Source organism: Periophthalmus magnuspinnatus, chromosome 9 (genome assembly GCF_009829125.3).
Source record: "Periophthalmus magnuspinnatus isolate fPerMag1 chromosome 9, fPerMag1.2.pri, whole genome shotgun sequence".
Classification (NCBI taxonomy): Eukaryota; Metazoa; Chordata; class Actinopteri; order Gobiiformes; family Gobiidae; genus Periophthalmus; species Periophthalmus magnuspinnatus.
Genome location: NC_047134.1, coordinates 30448050 through 30468211, shown reverse-complemented (window position 1 = coordinate 30468211; position 20162 = coordinate 30448050). Strand labels below are relative to the sequence as shown.

General features: G+C 38.3%; 1 protein-coding gene across 1 annotated transcript in view; it reads left to right on the top strand.

Moving 5' to 3' along the window:
* Positions 1-20162, top strand: part of nsmfb (NMDA receptor synaptonuclear signaling and neuronal migration factor b) — a 66579-nt gene that overhangs the window by 33416 nt on the left and 13001 nt on the right. The window contains exons 7-13 of the mRNA XM_055224171.1: positions 1497-1586; positions 4967-5094; positions 5989-6072; positions 8906-8939; positions 9517-9587; positions 11190-11269; positions 11432-11534. Of these exons, the coding sequence (XP_055080146.1) occupies positions 1497-1586; positions 4967-5094; positions 5989-6072; positions 8906-8939; positions 9517-9587; positions 11190-11269; positions 11432-11534 (590 nt within the window). The remainder of the gene's footprint in view (positions 1-1496; positions 1587-4966; positions 5095-5988; positions 6073-8905; positions 8940-9516; positions 9588-11189; positions 11270-11431; positions 11535-20162) is intronic.

Genomic DNA, 20162 nt, shown 5'->3' with positions numbered 1-20162 from the left:
AAAAGTAGATAAATACAGGAAGCAGCAGTGAGTTCTAAAACAGAATACTGCTTCCCGTTTACACATATTTAGCCAGGATTTTGTGCATGTTTTAATGTTATAGTGTAAAATTAACTTATGTTGCCCACACTTTAAGATACTGTCAAGATCACAGCGTGCGTTATACCGCGCAATAAATAAATGAGAAAATAAATGACAATGGAGAAATCTACAGAAGCGCAGGTGGCCACAAAGCTATCACTATTCTTAGTCTATTTGCTATGTTGAATCTGGCAAGTGTAATTAAGATATGAATATATGCAGATTATAGCTTCAGTTGAAAATTAAATCAGTGTGTATTAAAGCTTAAAAAAGGTGACTCAGTTTCTAGAAATGGCCAATAATTTCCCGGTGCAACCCACTTAATCGATTGTTTTGTTCTTGGGCGAGGCAAATCACCACCGTCCATTTAGAAATCAGATCAAACTTAAAGAAGACCTGCTTGTATTTGATATATAGTTATAATCTCTGACACCCCCGGATCATTATGTTATATTTTGGACATTGTAAATTGTAATATTCATAAAAAAACGACTCAGTAAAAGAAACACGTCTGCTGGCTTCCACGTTAGAAAACTGCAGTGGCCGAGTAGGAGCTATTGTCGGCACCTCCATTGAATAGCTGCACATCACGTAAGCAAGCGGTGGACTTTTTAAATTTATACCAAAATGAGTACATGACGTTGCCGAATTCTCCATGAATCACAGGTTAAGATAATAAAATTGGAGAAGGAAGTAAGTACACAGGAGTGGGTGTATGCAGGTGGCAGCAAAAACGCAGATGGATTGGCAAAATAGTGTCTTATATGAATAAATGATTAAAGATTGCTCAAATGCACACGAATCACTCCAAATACAACTTCGGGTGAGTAACTGGTGAGAAGAAACTACTATAACATGGTTAAAGACTCTGAAAAGTCAATTTTGCAGAACAGGTGTGCTGTAACAACAATCACAGGCACTTCAGGTTCTGGGAATTTCATTTTAAAGAGGGGGCATTATGCACAAATGACTTTTGAGGTTTCTACCATGTTATAACTGTTCCCTTATCCAAAACATACCTGAAGTGGTTTTATATGTCATCCATCCATGTTTGAGTAATCCAGCAATCTCTCCCAGGCACCATTAGAATCCTCCATATGGATAGCAATGGACATTTTCCATAAATGTACAAAAGCATGATACAAACAGTACACTACAACTTCACAAATCTGTTGCAATATTTAAACAAAAACAACAAAACCATCATAGTTCTTAATTTCTAAACTACAACATGGGAAAAATATTGAAACGTATATTTTTCAGTATTTTTTTCTTTTTTCTTTAGAGGCATAGAGCTCATTAGCATTTGTCATGCCGTTTCCTTTTATAGTGTCATGTTTTCCGTGCTTATTGCCTGGTTGCTTGTCCCATGGCACTGCTGCATTCTCATAACATTGTATCCGCCTGTCCGTCAGCCTTCGTGGACCGCCGGGCCAAGAGTTTCAGCCGCTCATGGAGTGACCCCACCCCCGTCAAGCCCGAGTCTCTGCATGACTCCAGAGACTGTGAGTGCACAGTACATGCATACATGCACACACACAGGACATATGGGACACACTTGGCTTATATGTGCACTAAGTAATTTGTTATTGCTGTGCCTGGAATGTTCCACAGTATGGCGTTATCTATATTGTATCAAATCAGTTATAGTGTTTAACATGCATTTAACATGCATTCTTACAGTGAGTGGAGTAGCCTCTCCACAGATCTGAGCTGTAACTTGGCTTGGTGGTGACACCTGCGTGTTTCCACGGAGATACTGAAGATATTTTTCCCTTGAATATTCCACACTATGGCATTAAACTTACATGAATCTATATTGCATTAAATCACTGACGTTTTGTTTCTTTATTTGTGACAACACCTGTTTGTTTCCATGGCAATGTTACTGTTTTCCCTGGAATATTCCACAGCATTGCATTACACTTATATATTTCTATGTAAACAAACAGATGATGCCACCAGGCCAAGTTACAGGTCAGATCTGTGAAGAGGTGATCCCACATGTACAATACATGTTTTTCAAGCTCTGATGCATCCATAATTAGATAAATGCTTGATAGATAAGTTTGACGCCATATCGTGGAACGTAACAAGCAAAGCAACACCTCTTTGGAAACAAGCAGGTATGTATCATCCATAAAAAATAGTGTTTGTTTGTATAGGCTAAAATTAATTGCACTTAGTTACTTAGAATATAATACTTATGTGTGGGTGTGTGTAGGGATGTGTGTGTGTGTGTGTGTGTAAAAAATAAAATTTAATATTAATATTTGCTATGATGTTTCGTGTACCCTAAGGTTTATTAACAACACAACTCAATAGCTCTCAAGAATATGCTTTTCTGTGTGAAGTAAAATTTTTTGGTGGCCATTTTGGATAACTGCCTGTTTGTCCAAGTCTGTCCACGTCTCCACTATAAACTCATTTGTGTGTCTTGTCCATCTGCCTGTCTGCCTGTCTCATCGCCATCTTATTCTTTGGTCTGTGTTTGAAAACTGAAATTATCTTTGCAGTGATTCTCAAACTTTTCTGAACCAAAGTGTCGTTAAGTGATGAGGTCACTTTTGGATCCAACCAGAAACTTCACAGCTGATTTCTGTCTTTGTTTTTGTTCCGTATCAAACAAGAGACAGTTACCTAGCTAGCTAAAGTCAAATAGATCTGATTTGAGACTAAACCAGGTCTAAACCAGGCCTAAACCACTTAAGACTAAAAAACAGAACTAAATCAGAACAAAGCCATATAAAGTGCTGTGAAAAAGTATTTGCACCCCTCCTTATTACTTACTTTTTGCTTTTTGATAATCCAAGTAAACATAAAATGCCACTTTTCTGTGATGATTTTATTTGTTAAGAGAAAAATACTATCCAAACCTACATGATCCTGTGTGAAAAATAACTCCCCCCCTTTGTTAAATGATGAGGTAACAGTGATTAATCAAATTTTTGTGGAAAGCTGAGTTCAATTTCATAATCACACCCAGGCCTGATTGCTGCCAGACCTTTCAAATCAAGAAATCACTTAAATTGATCCTGTCTGACAAGGTGAAGTAGGCCATATTGAACCCAAGACATCATGACGAGATTCAAAGAAATTCAGGAGCAGATAAGAAGAAAAGTAACTGACATGTCTCAGTCTGGAAAAGGTTACAAAGCCATTTCTAAATTTTTGAGACTCCAGCAAACCACGATGAAAGCCATTATCCACAAATGGAGAAAGAATGGTACAGTGGTGGTGAACCAGAAGTGGCCGCCCTACAAAAATAACCCCAAGAGCACAGCGACGACTAATCCAAGAGGTCACAAAGGAACCCAGAACAACATCTAAACAACTGCTGGCCTCACTAAAGGTCAGTGTTCATGACTCAACCATAAGAAAGAAACTAGGCAGTCGTGGCAGAGTTCCAAGGCAAAAGACACTGCTGACAAAAAATAACATAAAGGCTTGTCTCACTTTTGTTAAAAAAAAACATCTTGATGATCCCCAAAGCATTTCTGAAAATATTCTGTGGACTGATGAAACAAACATTGAACTTTTTGGAAAGATTGCATCTATTTACATCTGGCTTAAAGTGAACACAGAAAAAAAAAAAAAAAGAACATCATGCCAACTGTGAAACATGGTGGTGGTGTCATGGTTTGGAGCTGCTTTGCTGCTTCAGGACCTGGACAGCTTGCTGTGATTGAAGGAACCATGAACTCTGCTCTCTACCACCAAATCCTGAAGGGGAATGTCTGGCCATCAGTTTGTGACCTTAAGCTGAAGCTGATCCACAGCACACCAGCAAGTCCATGTCTGAATGGCTTTAAAAAAAAAACAACAATGAGGGTTTTGGAGTGGCCTAGTCAAAGTCCAGACCTGAACCCAATAGAGATGCTGTGGCATAACCTTAAAAAGAAGGTTCATGCTTAGAAACCTTCCAATGTGGCTGATTTAAAACAATTCTGCAAAGAAGAGTGGGCCAAAATTCCTCCACAGCGATGGGAAAGACTCATTACCAGTTAAAACAAACGCTTGACTGCAGTTGTTGCTGCTAAAGGTGATTCTACCAGTTATTAGGTTTAGGGGGCAATTACTTTTTCACGTGGCTTTTTTTCCCCTTAATGAATAAAATCAGCACTTAAAACTGCATTTTGTGTTCACTTGTGAGTTGTGAGTCTTTGTCTAATATTTAAGTGTGCTTGATCTGAAATGGCCAAGAGTGACAAAAGTGCTGAAAAAGTAAGAAAAAAGGGGGAAATTACTTTTTCACAGCACTGTACATCAAATTGGACTAAACCAAGACTAAACCATATATCTATACCATGACATAACCAGGTCTGAATAAGGATTAAACAAAAAAATGACCAAATAAATCAAATGTGCTCAGTGTAACCTATCTGGTGGAGTCTGTTACCTGTTTGTATCCAAGCTACAGGTCAGATCAGCGAAGAGGCAAGATGGCTTCAAGAAATAATGCATGTTTTTTCAATGTGTTTTTGAGCAATAAAAACACCCACAATGGAATAATTTATTGATGGATGTCATACTGTGCAACAATTCAGGCAAAGCAATAACATCTCCATGGTGACACTGCCACCAGAGATGTCACATAGTGCGCCTTTAAACAAAAGGAACTGTGAGGGCCATGTATTATTTATGTTACCTGTTGGAGAACCTCTGCCCAAGGAGGTGCAGCTCGTCTTTCTATAAGGCGTACCCTTAACTCTAACAACCTCTCTTTTCCCTGTTTTCACTATCTCCATCTTCTCAACCTTTGCTCTCTCTCCCTCTTCTCCCTCGCTCTCTCTCTCTCTTGTCCACCTCCCTCTCCTCCCACCCTGTTCTCCCTCTCTCTCCACCCTCTACTCCCTCTTGTCCCTTTCTTTCTTATTAAAACCAGGTGGGGACTTGCAGACCTCGACAGGGACTCTGGACGATGGGCTGGGGGAGGATCCAGACTGGGAGGAGGAGAGGGCGCAGGAGAGGGCCGCCTGTGATGGAGAGGACTTCATACCTCCTAAAATCATGGTGAGAGTCGATGCGCTTAATGAGCAGCTCGAGGAGGACTTCACCGCTCTGCCCTGGGGTTTATAATGAAAAGCCTCTTGACTCTTTCAGATATGATTAGAAAAGAAAAATACAACAATTATGACAAGAAAGGATTTTGATTTGAGAACTATACCACGAACGATACCAGCTTTTCTTTACTTTTTCATGTTTTCTTCGTTTGTCTTTTTTGTTTACTTCACAATTTTGTAAAAAAAAAAAAAAGTGAAAAACTCTTCAACTTTTACTTTTTAGTTATAATACTAATGACAATAGTAGTACACTTGTAGTTACACATTTTTTCCAGTACAAATTTGACAATAAATTTATTTTTTGGTGCCATTCTGCTCCCTGTAAACCCCTGTGCTTGTTAAACTTATTTACTTATTTGCCCATTCAGTTCTAGACAAAAGTTAATAAAATGGCACTGTTTTCTTAAAGGTGACATTATATATTTGGAGTGATTTGTGCATTTTGGAGACATGTTTATTCTCCTATATTCAAGGTGTCATTGGTCTTTTCAGCCCCGTTTACAAGCCCCACTGTTCTGTATTTACTTTGTTCTCCAATTTTATTTAAACGGTGATACACGTAGGATGCGGCAGCACTGCGTAGCCTTTTTACCACAAATGAACAAAAAATAGACTGGAATCAGCTCCTAATCACTCAGTGGACTCAATCAGACTTGTTTCTTTTATTAGGTCGTTTTAGAAAATGTCCAAATGACCCACAGGTGTCATAAATTATCACTATACATAATACAGAAGCACAATACGTCTTGTTTAAGCCTGCAGTTATTGTAGCAACGCGCTGAGGGTGAGAATGTGCCTGGTTCTGTATATGACTCATGTTCCTGTGTGTTTTCTCTGCTGACAGCTTATTTCCTCCAAAGTCCCAAAGGCCGAATATGTCCCCAACATCATCCGCCGCAACGACCCCTCCATCATCCCCATCCTCTATGTAAGTGTCTGCAATAACACTGGAGCAGCATGCATTTCCTCTACTGGGTAAACGCTAACTAACAGGAAGACTAGGAGACTGGCTATTTGTATTGTATAGATAGTGTAACTTTTTTCTGGTATAGTTGCGTTTTCATTTGGTGGTATTCAGAACACAGTTGCTATCCAAAAAATAGAGGAATACATTGTGGTATTTGATCACACAATTTAGGCTTCAAACTGCACATAATTAGTGAGAAAAACTGAAAACATTGCTCTTGTAGTGAAGCATGTGTGATTTTTCCTGGTCTACTTAGTGACAGGAAATGCAATATAAACAGTGAAACAAACGTAAGGCGGTTTTGAATCCTACGCTGTGTTTTATAATTATATTTTAAATGCAGCTTTGTGTAAAAGTATTCAAAGTATTCAGGATATAGTAGAGAAGACAGACTGGATTTCAAAGTGTTCTTCCCATCACTGTGTACAGGTTGTGATTTGATAGAGATTTCAGACAGAGGGCCACTATTACTTTTAGGCTGGACTCTGTTTTTGGCATCAAGATGTTTCGGCTCCCATCCAGAAGCCATTTTTTATTTGATGGTACTGGCTTGAGGCACTAGGATTTATACTACTTAGAGTTTGCCCTCTAAGGGACGGGTTTTAGAGTGAAACTGCCCTATCCTTGTGTACTAGCTAATGTCATTGTTATTGTGTAAAAAGCTGTTTTCATTATCAGTTAAGGATTGTTCTTTATGTGGATTGGTCCACTAATTACCGTAAATTTCGGACTACAGAGCGCACCTTGATATAAGCCGCACCAGCTAAATTTGAAGAGAAAATCAATTTTGTACATATATAAGCCGCACCTGAATAAAAGCCGCAGGTTTTCATATTGTAACATGAGACATTTACACAGAAAGACGGTGCACCGACACGCTTTTTTTTAAACTGTGCCTGAAAATTGGCACCAACACGACAACAACACGGGATGAACACATCTGCAGGTTTAGAAAATAAAGCTGCACCAACACGGAAAATCTGCTTTTATTTCCTCTGAAAACTTTTGTCGTCTTTTTACATTGACCAAGTTGGATTCATTGATGTCGAGCTTACGTGCAGTGGCTCTATTTCAGGGGTCGGCAACTCGCGGCTCCGGAGCCGTATGTGCCTCTTTCAGCCTTATACTGCGGCTCTGCGTGGCTTGGGAACTGACACAGACACAGCTCACAGTTCTGCGTAAAGAGCCCTGATTTTCAGACGTTGTGCGCACAGGGGTCAGGAGCAACTTTGGCCCGTCCCTAATGACACACTAATAAGCTCGTCCGTAGATGTATCATGAAAATCCTGCTGGAAATCGCCACAGAAATCTATTTGATGTAGTAGCAAGTATATTATCTGCTCTTGTCTCCGCGGTGACGTATCACGTATAACACATCAGACACGACGCACAAAAGTAGAGCCACAAGCGAGTGAAAATGAGCCAAAACAAAAGTCTTTGGAGATCTTTTTAACAAAGGGGAAAAGGACAACTGAGGAGCCAGAAGAAGAGACTACGACCTCCAAGAAAAAGAAAGATAAATTTAACAGACAATGCCTACTTAAAATCTGGGTTTGTCGCTACAGGTGACTCACGCACAGAGTCCGCTCTGCGTAACATACGGGAAAAGCAAATAAGGCAATGAAACCTTCAAAACTGCTTTGGCACATAGAGAATAAGCACCTGGGATTAAACGATACGCTACGAGTTTTTTTGTTGTTGTTTTCTTAAAGAAACTGCGGAGTAGAGTAGACATAATCACATAATCAGCGCGATGCATGATGCAGCGGTTTGGTGAGTTGTATTTTTTTAATGCACTTAAGTTGTTTTTGCCATATTTATCTGCCACGTGTAGAAGGCTTGTCCGTGAAAGTAAAACCTACATTATTCCGTTACATTATTGTTATTATACAGTGTTATCTTCATTTTAGATGTCAAAAAGTATTTGCGGCTCCCAGTGTTTTATTTTATGTGGAAAGTGGGTCCAAATGGCTCTTTGCGTGTTAAAGGCCGACCCCTGCTCTGTTTCCTTTCTGTTTCTTTATCTTAAAAACTGCATCATATCCATTTCATGATGCGCAAAATGATCGTTCAAAATCAAAACTAGTGAATTCTTCAGAGCAGAATCTTTCCCCACGTCTGTCTCACTTTTACGTTTACAGCTAGAGAGCGCCCCCCAGGGTCCGTTATCCAGTAAAATTCCATATATAAGCCGCACTGCTGTAAAAGCCGCAGGGTTCAAAGCGTGGAAAAAAAGTAGCGGCTTATAATCCGAAATTTACGGTACCTATATTAGCCATAACCCAGACCTAAATATATGATAGTTACAAGGCATTGAGTGTAGATAGATTTTAAACACTACTACTACTACTAGATCTACTGCTACTACTAAAGCTACGGTATTTTTATTAATGACAGTTGCTTAAATTCTACATATCAACTACTGCTACTTACTACGGCTACTACATACCAAATACCCAAGAAGTTGTGTGTGTCTAAATTAGCTGACTACACTACATAGTATAAAATTCCCCCATAAAACTCTTGGCTTTAAAATAAATACACGAATGAAACAAAGTATGACCTAAGTGTACTGATATTATATACTATTATTATCATTGTCCTATATTAAGTATGTTGGGTTTTCTTTTATCAGAAATGATTATTTACCATGTAAAGTCTATTCTTCACTGCCGCATGAGCCTAATGATGACTTTAAATGAACTAAGATGTGTGTCAAACCCGCAGGCTTCCCCTTTAAATCCACTGACATTGTCCTAATGAGGGAATAACTGTTTAAATGCTCTATTTTTAGGACCATGAACACGCCACCTTTGACGACATCCTTGGTGAGTGTGACACGAATTTACAGTGGTAAATTGCAATGTTACAGCTCGTTCTAGTGTGAAAATGACTCATTCTAATAGTAACTTTTTTTTCCTTCATGTATTTTTAAAGGGGATATACTATGTTAAACTGACTTTGTTGAGCTAACAGTGTTACCTCACCATTAGCTTACTCAGAGTTGTGTTTTGATCACGATTTGATTAATATTGTTCTGAAATCAAAGCCAAGCCGAGTTCTGTTTTCACCCGCTCTCAATGTTTGCCCGCTTCTCTGTAAATACTTTTAATTATTCAAAAATTAATAACTAAACTACAGGTCATACTTTTACAATTCAAAAATTACATGGACTTTTAAGTTTTGCAATTTTGAACAGGATGCTTAATATTGCAATTTAAAGTGAACAAAATGTAAAATAAATAGTTCAATACTGAAATCCTATGAAACTTTTCTGATACAATACCACAATCCACAGTATGACATTAAGTTCATGGAGACCGTGGAGATCTTGTAAAAGTGTGTGGTGGTACGTTGTGGTAGTGGCTAATGTGGCTAAAGTGACATTTGGATGTGTTTTTGCAGAGGAGATAGAGAAGAAGCTCACAGCCTACAGGAAGGGCTGCCGCATCTGGAATATGCTCATTTTCTGCCAGGTGAGTGACGCCAATGAAGCTCACTGAAGACAGTATCAGGTCAGCTGTACGGCGCACTGCAGGGGGATTGGATAATATTGTACTATCCAACAAATCAACACAATCTGATACATCTGGGAGTTAAAAGTCAAACCAGAGCACGACATATTGAAATTAGGTTGTGGCAATAGTGGCTCAGTTAGTTGAGCAGCAGAGCATCTTATACTTTAACCTGCACCAGCATTGGCACAGCTATGCGGGGCGAGTGGATGAATTATGTCCAACATTATAAAGTGCTTTGGATGCCTCGAAAAGTGCTATATAAGACTAATACAGTGTTATTATGGGTGATGGAACAGAAGCTTTTTATCTACCAGGAAAGGCCTTACTTCTGTCTAGTGTGAGCGTGTGGTTTAACAGATCAGTGTACAGAGGAAGCAAGACAGAACATAAAGGATGCAAGAGTTGGGCTTGTGCGACAGGTGGGTTTTAGGGTCTACATAAAATTCAGTTACTTCTAATACAACTATGAATGGTTTGAGAAGGCTTTAGTAGCTCATTTATTTGTAGTCATAACTTTTATAGCAGTCAGATGTGGGTTTTAAATACACTTTTGATTAACCGAAGATACACAGTTTAAGAGCAGTTGTAGATTTTCACTCAGAATCCTCATTATCTCTAAAATGTCAAACCTCCGCACTACACCTGCCCACCTGCACTGAGCTCGCCTCAATCCAAAATAATGAAAAAACAATCTGAACTTTTCAATGCTCTGAATGGAAAAGAGCAGTAACCAACCGTTGCAGTAAATTAAGGAGCAGATGGCCCTAAAGCTGCAAAAACACATATTAATCTTATAATGTGGGGGTATTAGAAGGGCTCGCTGAATAGAGTAGGTGTGGAACTGCCAAGTGGGAGCCATCCAAAAAGCAAAGTCTAGAAGTGAGCTACAGTACTGCCTCTCTTTTATTAGCCCTCCTGCTATTACATTTATACTTAGATGTAGTATGTAAGTAAATAGTAAGTGGCTGTACACATTGTTTTCTGTATAGTTGAGCAATATTTGTTGCCCCAATACAGATATATTGTATAAACAGCTCTTGAGGTAGATATGAGACTGCTGTGTGCTGTCCGCATCTAATTATAAAGCATTTTATTGCACGGGAATCAGGAAGCGCGGATTAACATGCAAGTTGTTGTTAGCATAGCATGATTGGTCTCTGAAAGTTGCTTGTAAAGTAATTGCAGTGGATAATTAGGATGCTTGGAATGCATAAGGTAAGTGAGGAATAACTTTGGACCTCTGTAAAATGTTTTCCCCATTTTTAATATTGCATTTATCAGTGGTCAATATGTTGGCGGGTGGTTTAAGGGGGATTTACTTAGTATTGGAAAAGAAAGCCTTTATGATATCAGGTCTTGCCATATATTTTAATATGGAAATATTGCAAATATTGGTTATTCCACAACAGACATTGGACATTGGTATCATATTGGATGATCAATAATTTACAGTATTGTTGCCACCCAAATTTTTGTTTTTCAAAATGTGTTAATTTGTTTGTTAATGTTTTAAACAGTTGACATGAGAATTGATATTTATATTTTATTGTTGGACTCCAGGGGGGACCAGGACACCTCTACCTGTTGAAGAATAAAGTGGCCACATTTGCTAAAGTGGAGAAGGAGGAAGATATGATCCAGTAAGACAATGCAAATTATTTCATATAAAATGTGATTATTAGCAACTGGAGCCTAATCTTCTCAAGTTGAGTTCCCTGTGGCATGTTTTGGAGCATAATGGGGACATGTATTTATCCCAAGCAGCATTATTCTTATTATTATTAAACTTTTTTGTGTGACAGGTTTTGGCGGAGGCTGAGCAGACTGATGAGCAAACTCAACCCAGAACCAAACCTCATACATATTATGGGATGTTACGTGCTGGGCAGTGCCAATGGAGAAAAGGTATGAATGTGCATAGTTTGACTTTGCATAATTTGATTTTGATGTTATTGATGTGAAAGATGCTTTGTAGTCATTTTTTTTCTTTTTTTTCTGTGTTTCTTCTTCTATCTTTGGGCAAAACACTTTACCCACAATGAATAGCAAACTGCTGCTACAGGCAATTCTGCATTGAATATTTAATATGTAATGTAAAAATTTTTGCTGACATTGGAACTTAACAGCTAAACAATTGAAACTATTTTGTCAATTGTGAATCCTGAATGAAGAGTTTGATATGTTTTGTTTGGAGAGCTGGTGTACTGTGCTACGAGGATACGCATGTGAACACTAGCAATGTGCCAAAGCGATTGTGAGAGCTGTTGTGGGTATATTAATGGAAGTTTGAAATTCAAGTACATAAGAAAACATTGAGGTTAACGTGCATATGACAGGCTAGACCACAAATTTCATTAAAACATAATAATAACAATAATATAAAAGCTGTTTCATTTTACTTCTTGGTTGGACATGGGCAGGAGATATAATCCTATAACTGTTACCATACTGCAACCATACTGTACACATGGGCTAAAACTAATCTAATTTACACAATAGTTATGATTTGACGACTAAATGACGACTTTATGTGGATAAATTAATGTTTAAATGGTCAGAAATATGTGTTCTTTGCACGTAGGTCGAGGGATTACGTTTTAGAATCCATTACTACTTCCTGTAATTTTCTATTACCGTTACTATTTTATTCAACAAAATCTTCACAAAGTGCCACTTGACAGCTGAAAAACCGCTAAGATTTTTTTACCACACAAATAAAGTCATAATTATAAAAACCTGTCATTCTTTAACAATATTTTAATCACTCCATAAATTATTGCAGTCTTGACATTGCGCTCGCTCCCTCTCTAATTCAAATGTGTGTCTTTATTTGCATCTGACCCCATCCGCTCCTTAAAGCCATCCATAACCAAACAGGAGCTGGGGGGCGGGAATGGGGAGGGGCCAAGGAGGACATCGCTCACACTTGACAAAATAGAGACATGAATAGAGACGGAAAGAGCAGTGTGCTGCATTTGTGCTGTGTCCTCATCCAGTGACCTCCTAGCACCGTAGCTGTGTTACATATTATGCTTTTTACATAATTTTTATGCAAATTTGGCAACTGTCAGTGCTAAAGAATGTATTATAGGTACTACAGTATGCAAAACTGACCTTTATAGATTTTAAACACGGTACAGTGTAGCCTTATTGACGTACCTGGAATAGTGTTTTGTGTTGTCACACTATTGTTGTCACAATATTAGAGTTGGGAGTGCTCAGAACTGAATCTGGACAAAACCATGACTAAACAAAGAGTAGAAGAGGACCCTAATTCAGTTCTATACTAGGAATCATGCTATGTGGATATTTTGTTTTTGCAGATAATTGTCTTGTTGATGTGGCCAATAACCTATATTTGACGATTCCCTTGTATTTGAGCAAAATGAGTTTTGCCTCAATACAGACATATTGTATAACGTATAAGTCAGGTGTGTACTGTCTGCATCTCATTCTAAAGTGTTTTATTGTCTGATAATCAGGAAGTGCACTGTTAGTATGTTAGTTGCTGTTAGTATTACTGTGATGGCAAACTCTGCTCTGTTCACTGAAAGTTGTGAAAAGGGCTTATCATGGTGAATAATTAGGTGAGTGAGTTCTGAATGAAATTTGCCTAAACATGAGCTGATAATGAGCAGGTTTGATTGACAAACGGGGCAAAGAGGGAGGGGTTCAGAGGGAAATGCTGCAGCAGTGGACACAGGCGCATGGATCTTTAGAGAAAAAGTGAACTCAATTTTTTAACACACTGACTTATCCTGTCCGTTTAGAAATAAATGCTTTATTGAAACGGCTGATGTTCAATTTTTAATTCCTCTGAAGGACATGTCCTTGAGTGAATGCGTATGTGGAGGGGGCAAGAGGAAAACGTGGATGTGTTTAGTTTCGGCCACACTGTAGCCACATGCACACAAAGGTCCACGAGTTTGAGAGAGCTTCCTCCGTGGATCAGCTGTAGGAGAGGGTCAGATGTGTGTCCAGCGATAATTTCATAAAAGGACACAGTGATGCTGCGGGGATCATCTAGCATCAGCCTGTGCAATTGCTACATTTTGTAAAATTACAATACTCAAATTGTGTATGTTTTTCACATGCTCGTGACTAAATGCGCACAGTTCACGTTCATGTTGTTTTTTTATAAATACCAACTTTGACATGACGAGCTGCATACTCTAATTTCTGACCTCGTTTTATGCGCAGGGAGGAATTATAAATGAGGCCCTAGATCACTATTAAATGCAAGGAATGAAACAAAAAATTCAAATGTTTCTCCAAACTAGGCTGGTGTGAAGTGAGTAAAAAAAAATAAAAAATCTAGGAGAGTTATACAGACGACAGATGAAATATTGATACACCAGCTGCTGACTTAGACACAACAAAAGGCACCAGTGGAGAAGAGCCAATACACAGCACTTTTCCCCAAGTACTTGAACTACATCTAACCACTCAAAATAAGGGAGTTAACCAAGCATGCTGTTTATAGAATTAAACATGAATTCTAACTGTGCAATACAAGGCATCTGAAAACGACACTATTATGTAGACAATGCAAAAAAGAAAGACATTTTAAATATTAAAAAAACCCCATAAGATTTGGGAGTTTGGTTTCATTAAAGTTTTTCAATATAATGAAGACACATTAAGTAATTTTGTAGCCTAGAATATACTAAAATTAAATGTATTTATATTTATTTAATTGAAAAGCATGGAAAAACATGCGTCTTTACCATAGACCATAGTATATAGTAGACCGGGGTCGGCAACCTTTAACACGCAAAGAGCCATTTGGACCCAGTTTCCACGGAAAATAAAACACTGGGAGCCGCAAATACTTTTTGACATCTAAAATGAAGATAACATAGTATATAATTATAATAATAATGTAACGGAATAATATAGGTTTTATTTTCACGGAGTGCTTAGTCTCCATTTGCCAACGTAGATTTGAAGGTTTCATTGCCTCATTTGCTTTTCCCGTATATTACGCAGAGCGGACTCTGCGCGTGAGAGTCACCTGTAGCGACAAACCCATATTTAAGTAGGACTCTGTGGTGATTTCCTCTCAGGATTTTCATGATATATCTACGGACGAGCTTATTAGTGCATCATGAGGGACGGGCAAAAGTTACGTCGGAGAAGATCCTCCTGCTCCTGACCCCTATGCGCACAGCGTCTGGTAATCAGGGCTGTGTCTTTACGCAGGACTGTAAGCTGTGTCTGTGTCTGTGTCTGTGAGGCGTGAGCAGTGTTGTTTTTAACATTGTTCCGTGAGTGACGCTTATTTTGAGCAATGAAAAATAAGAAAATATAGTTTTATTTTAATATTTCAAGATCACAATAATCTTCCAATTGAAACTACAATAAAAAAGAACTAACAAAAATAAAATACACTTCAATTAAATACTTAAAATGTATTTTCCCAAGCCATGCAGAGCCGCAGTATAAGGATAAAAGAGCCGCATGCGGCTCCGGAGCCAGGGGTTGCCGACCCCTGTACTAGACCATAGTATATTTAAATGGACATATTTATCCTACTAGCCACCGCATTCCAAGTAGGAAGTGAGCATGGGTGCGCTTCCGGTTCCCATGACTCTGGCTCCAATGTCTAAACTGGTGCAGGTGGGAAGGGGCGTTACCTTGAACAGCCTTGCTTCAGATTGGGTCTTTGGTTGCTATGATACTCGTGGTCAGAACTCGGCTCCAAATTGGCCCCTTGAACTGCTAACATCATTGAGCTTCATTTGGCTTAGTCCACTTCTTTATACAGTTTATGGTCCTAACCCTGAGCAGGCTTGCATCTCCACAAACCTGACTATTATGTGGCCTAGAGTAGGGTCCCTTCCTGCTTGTTTCCATGGAAATGTTCTTCATTTGGCTATAACATTCTACAGAAGGGTATGAAACTATCTCCATGGGGAATGTTCCAAAGTATGTATGTATATATATATATATTTTTTTTTTCTACTACTCAGCTAACTTTAAATTGTTGTATTAGATATTTGATTCTTTCATTTAAAATATATATAACATGTATAGTCGGCCACTACTAAGTAAATACATTTAAACGATGGAACTCAAGTCACTCTTGTACTACTATATACTCCTCCTTTTGCAGTATCTTAACCCACCCTCCTCCACAGTACTGTAGTTGTGTGTACACACACACATATGCCCACTCACTGAAATATTCATCGTATCACGCGGCACTCGACCTCAGCACTCACGCTTGGTTACGCCGACACATCCACAGTGCACAGCAGCAAGCAGAAAAATCACTTTAATACAGGGATATGTAAGGACTAAGACCGAAGGAGCGGGGTGCTGTAGTTGAGATATAGATGTGTAGTGAAAATGGTGTGAAGTGAAATTATTAGAAAGAAAACAATACTGCACTGTAGCTGTATTAGTGGTGCTATTACTATAGTAAAATTTTGCAAAAATTCCACAATAATAATCCAAAATGCTAGACATGTCATTATTAACACAAAAAAAAACCTCCTTGTCAAAGTCTCAACTCGTCAGATCTCAGAATTTAAGCAAGGCTGGACCTGGTTAGTGCTTGGACGGGAGCCTGCTGTAGTCAAGTGTAGCAACAAACTCAAGAATTGAGAATGACTTCCAGATGAAGTTGAGATGACTTGAAACCATTGAAAATATTAGCATCATCAACCTGATTGAAAATCTGTTTAAAATGTAGTTTTGATTTCCAGTAACCTTGCTTTACCCTTGGTCCTACTTTAGTTCTGATTCAGACACTTTATTCTATACTGAACTTTGTCATGTCCTGGTTACCAAAAAAAAAAAAAAAGGTAACTTTTACATTTTTGGTGTGGTTTGTTATTGCAGTGTAATTATTTATTGAATTGTTGAAGAATGGAACAAACTTTAAATCAATTGTAAACATCCACACAAAGTAATGAACAATCTGGAGGAATGGTACAAACTTTTAAAATGCTAATCTCTCTCCCTCCTAAAATTTGTGTCTTAGCTGAATATGCTGGATTATTGCGTGTTTGAAAACTCACAATAACAATGGTTGGTGGTTTAAATTACACTGTTTAAGTCTTTAATTGTTAATTGTTTGAATTGTTTTTCCCCAGCTCTATGTAGTTCTAATGCAGTCCTTATATAAGTCCTGGTTTAGACCCTGTGTTCCAGTTTAGCCCTTGTTTATTTTTCTAATTCGGTACAGGTTTAGACCTGGTCTAATTCTTATTTAATACATTTTTAGTCCTGGTTGGACCTAGTTCTGTGCTTGTTTAGTCCATGACGAAATATGGGCTAGTTCTGCCGTTTAATGTATTAATTGTTTGGTCCCAGTTTAAGACCCTGTTTTACCTGTGACGCAACAATTTAAGCAAATTCAAACTGAGCATTTTTGAGTGCTCAGAGAAACAACATTGGAGCTTTGCAGCTTATTTTATAGTTTAGTCTATTGCTATTTTTGCAACTTCAATCATTTTAAATTACCATTTATTTTTATTTTTGCTCTTTGTTATTAAATTGTATGCGTGAGCTACTGTTTCCAAGTAATTGTGGACGCTTGTGGATCAATAAAGATTAAGTCAAGTTCTGTGTAAAAATATAAAATAAAGCCTTAATTGCTTCTCTGGTACATCCATACTATAGGAGGGAGTATAGTAAAGTGCATTTAGCCCTCTCACCCCGCTGTTACCTGACCCCCTCCTGCAAAGTCAGCGGGAAAGAGGTTATTATTAGACCTATACTTCACCTGGAGTCAGTATCTACCAGCAAAACTGTCATCTGGGGTTAGAGTCTAGGCTTAACCAGAGAACAGTACAAATCGAGTGTAACAAACGTTCAGTGATAAAGTAGAGTATTGGGTTAGAGTAAACAGCCAAGTACAGTACTCAAGTAAGAGTATCCTTACTTCAAAATAATATTGCTTAAGGTAGAAGAACAAAGTAATGGTCCACTGTAGTCAGAATAAATAGACTGGGAATTTACTACTCAAGTAAGAACTGTCTGGACAACACCTGGTTTATAAAAGTTAATTTAAAGCAAAACACTACAGGCAAAACTGTCCATTCTTCTGTTTAACACGATTTTGGTTGTTTGTAAAGAAGAATTTGTTTATATGTAATTCTAACTCTGAAGCTTGAAATAATTTAATTTTGATGGTATCTAGTTTATTCAATAAGGATTCACAAACATCTATCAGGATGTCTGAATGCAAGAAATACAAATCAACCACGCATTTCATAAATAATAGGATGCTTTGTTTAATTGTGATCATTTAAACTGCATTCATTCTATCGCAATCCATTTGTGAGTTGGGAGTGTGACCTAAACCCCAGAATAATTGCCCCATGCTATTTCTAGTTACCATCCTATGCCAGCTGCACTTGGAGGTCTTAAATCTAGCCTTACGGTGCTAACAAACTCACTAGCATTTCCAACCCCACCACAAGTGCTAATTGGGTCAGATTTAGTGTCCTTAAATCCATCTTGTATTTTGTAACCTCACTCAGCTCTGTGTGTTGGTCCCATGGGTAATGTTCGGGTTAAGTACCGTAATATGCCTTCTTGACCTTCATGGGGTATTACTTCAGCAATGTCAATGCTTCTGCTTTCTGTGTTAATTAATTTGCAGTGGTTGTTAGTGTGTTGTTGTGTCCAGATAAATCATGGGTCGACATAGGGTCGAAATAGAGTGCAGTCATTATACTGGTCAATATAAAACACAATGCATTAAGAGAATATATTGTATCTTTAATCAACAGGTACAGCACAGTTTAGAGACGAGTTGTGAACTTTGGAGAAACACAAACAAAAATGTTTTTGTTAAACTGGCAAAGAAATGATAACCAGATTAAAACTGGGTTTGTGTGCTCAAAAACATCCATGTCATTTTCAAGTTATTTCTAGCAAGCTGCAAATGCCATGAGCCAGTGTTGATCTGTGTGATGGCACACCAGCTGGCCCCCCACCAGACCCCAGGGGGCAGCGCTGAGGCAGGAGGCAGACTGAACACGCCTGAGAGGCAGAGGCGCATAGGCGTGTGGGCATCAGGGACGGACTCCAGATGCACAGATGTCAGGTGTGAGAGACGGAAAGAGAGGGTAGTGGGTGTGTCACTCCCCAATTTGAGTCATTTGCCATATAGTGCAATATTTTTATTGAGTGCAATAAGTTTGATTGAGTGCAATATTTAATACAGTGCAATATTTATCAGTGCAACAGCTAATATAGTGCAATATTTGTTCAGTGCAGTATGTGACTGTGCAGTATTTACTTGTAATTTTGTTGAGAGTTGTAGTCTGGGGTGTTTTAAATGTTTTAAATATCTTAATGTCTGGCACTAGCTATCTTAGTTATATTGTGTTGTAGTGTCCCATGTCTGTCTGTATTGGAGGGTGAGTTGTTTTTAATCTCGCTGTGCATGTGTATGGTGTTGTACATGTGTATAGTGACAATAAATGCATTCTATTCTATTCTATTCTATTTGCCAAATCTACGTCAACCACGATCGTCATTATTGTCGTTATTTTACTAGCCAAAAACAGTTATAATGCTATCTGTTTAAACCTTTGTTCTTCATTCATTTGAGTTAAATTGAATTCCTAAATAAAGTTTCATAATGTTTATTTATTTATTTAGAAAAAAACACTTATGAATAGAGTTTTGCCGTAGTCACAAAATCCATTACATACGGCTCTAGAATTTAATGATATCATAACTTCAGATGTAGGGTCGGGGCCTATATAACTTCACTGTTGTTGGAAGAAATATCCAGAATTACGATCCACAAATGTTGAACCTTATTATTTGTTTGGGACTGGCTCCATAAATGTGTCATATTAATCTCATGGCCTGCCCTTTCCACTGACAACTATCATGTCTTTGGGGTTGTTTAATGGGACCAGTTTCTGAGGCTTGTTTTGACATTGAACAAACTTGATGCTAGTTTTTGTTTCCAAGGGCCAGTAATTACAGATATATTAATCATAAACGAGAAGAAACATTTGCAATCTGACAGATAAATAGCAAATTTTACCATTGAATTCTGACCTGTCCTTCAGCCGAGTTTTAAATTGTTATGGGATGTTATGTAAACCCACCCTATAGGATATTTATGTTAGTTGGGACAGTGACAGATTTGCAGATTGGGGTACATTCAGGTACAATTGAGCAAATTATAGGAAGCAATCTCGTCACACTGGATGCTTCACACTGGACTTGGAAAAGTGAACCAAGAAAGTTTGATAAGACATGACTCAGACCGGCGCTTATACAATACCTCATGTGCTGACTCACGTGGAGCTCCCGGGCCTATTTGCACTCTGTGATGTGCTCATTACAAGTTACAGATTGTCTAACACCTGGAGATGCCGAGTGTCCACTGGGTTATGCCTCACTCCGCCAATGCAAGTGCTAATTATCCTACACGTCGCCAGTGCTTTATCCCCGAGCATCGATGCAAGTATTTATTGACACAACGTTTCTCAAAGGATTTACTCTATGCATTTAATTCTCAGCCACACACTTTAGTTGGGAAAGTAGCCACGAGGC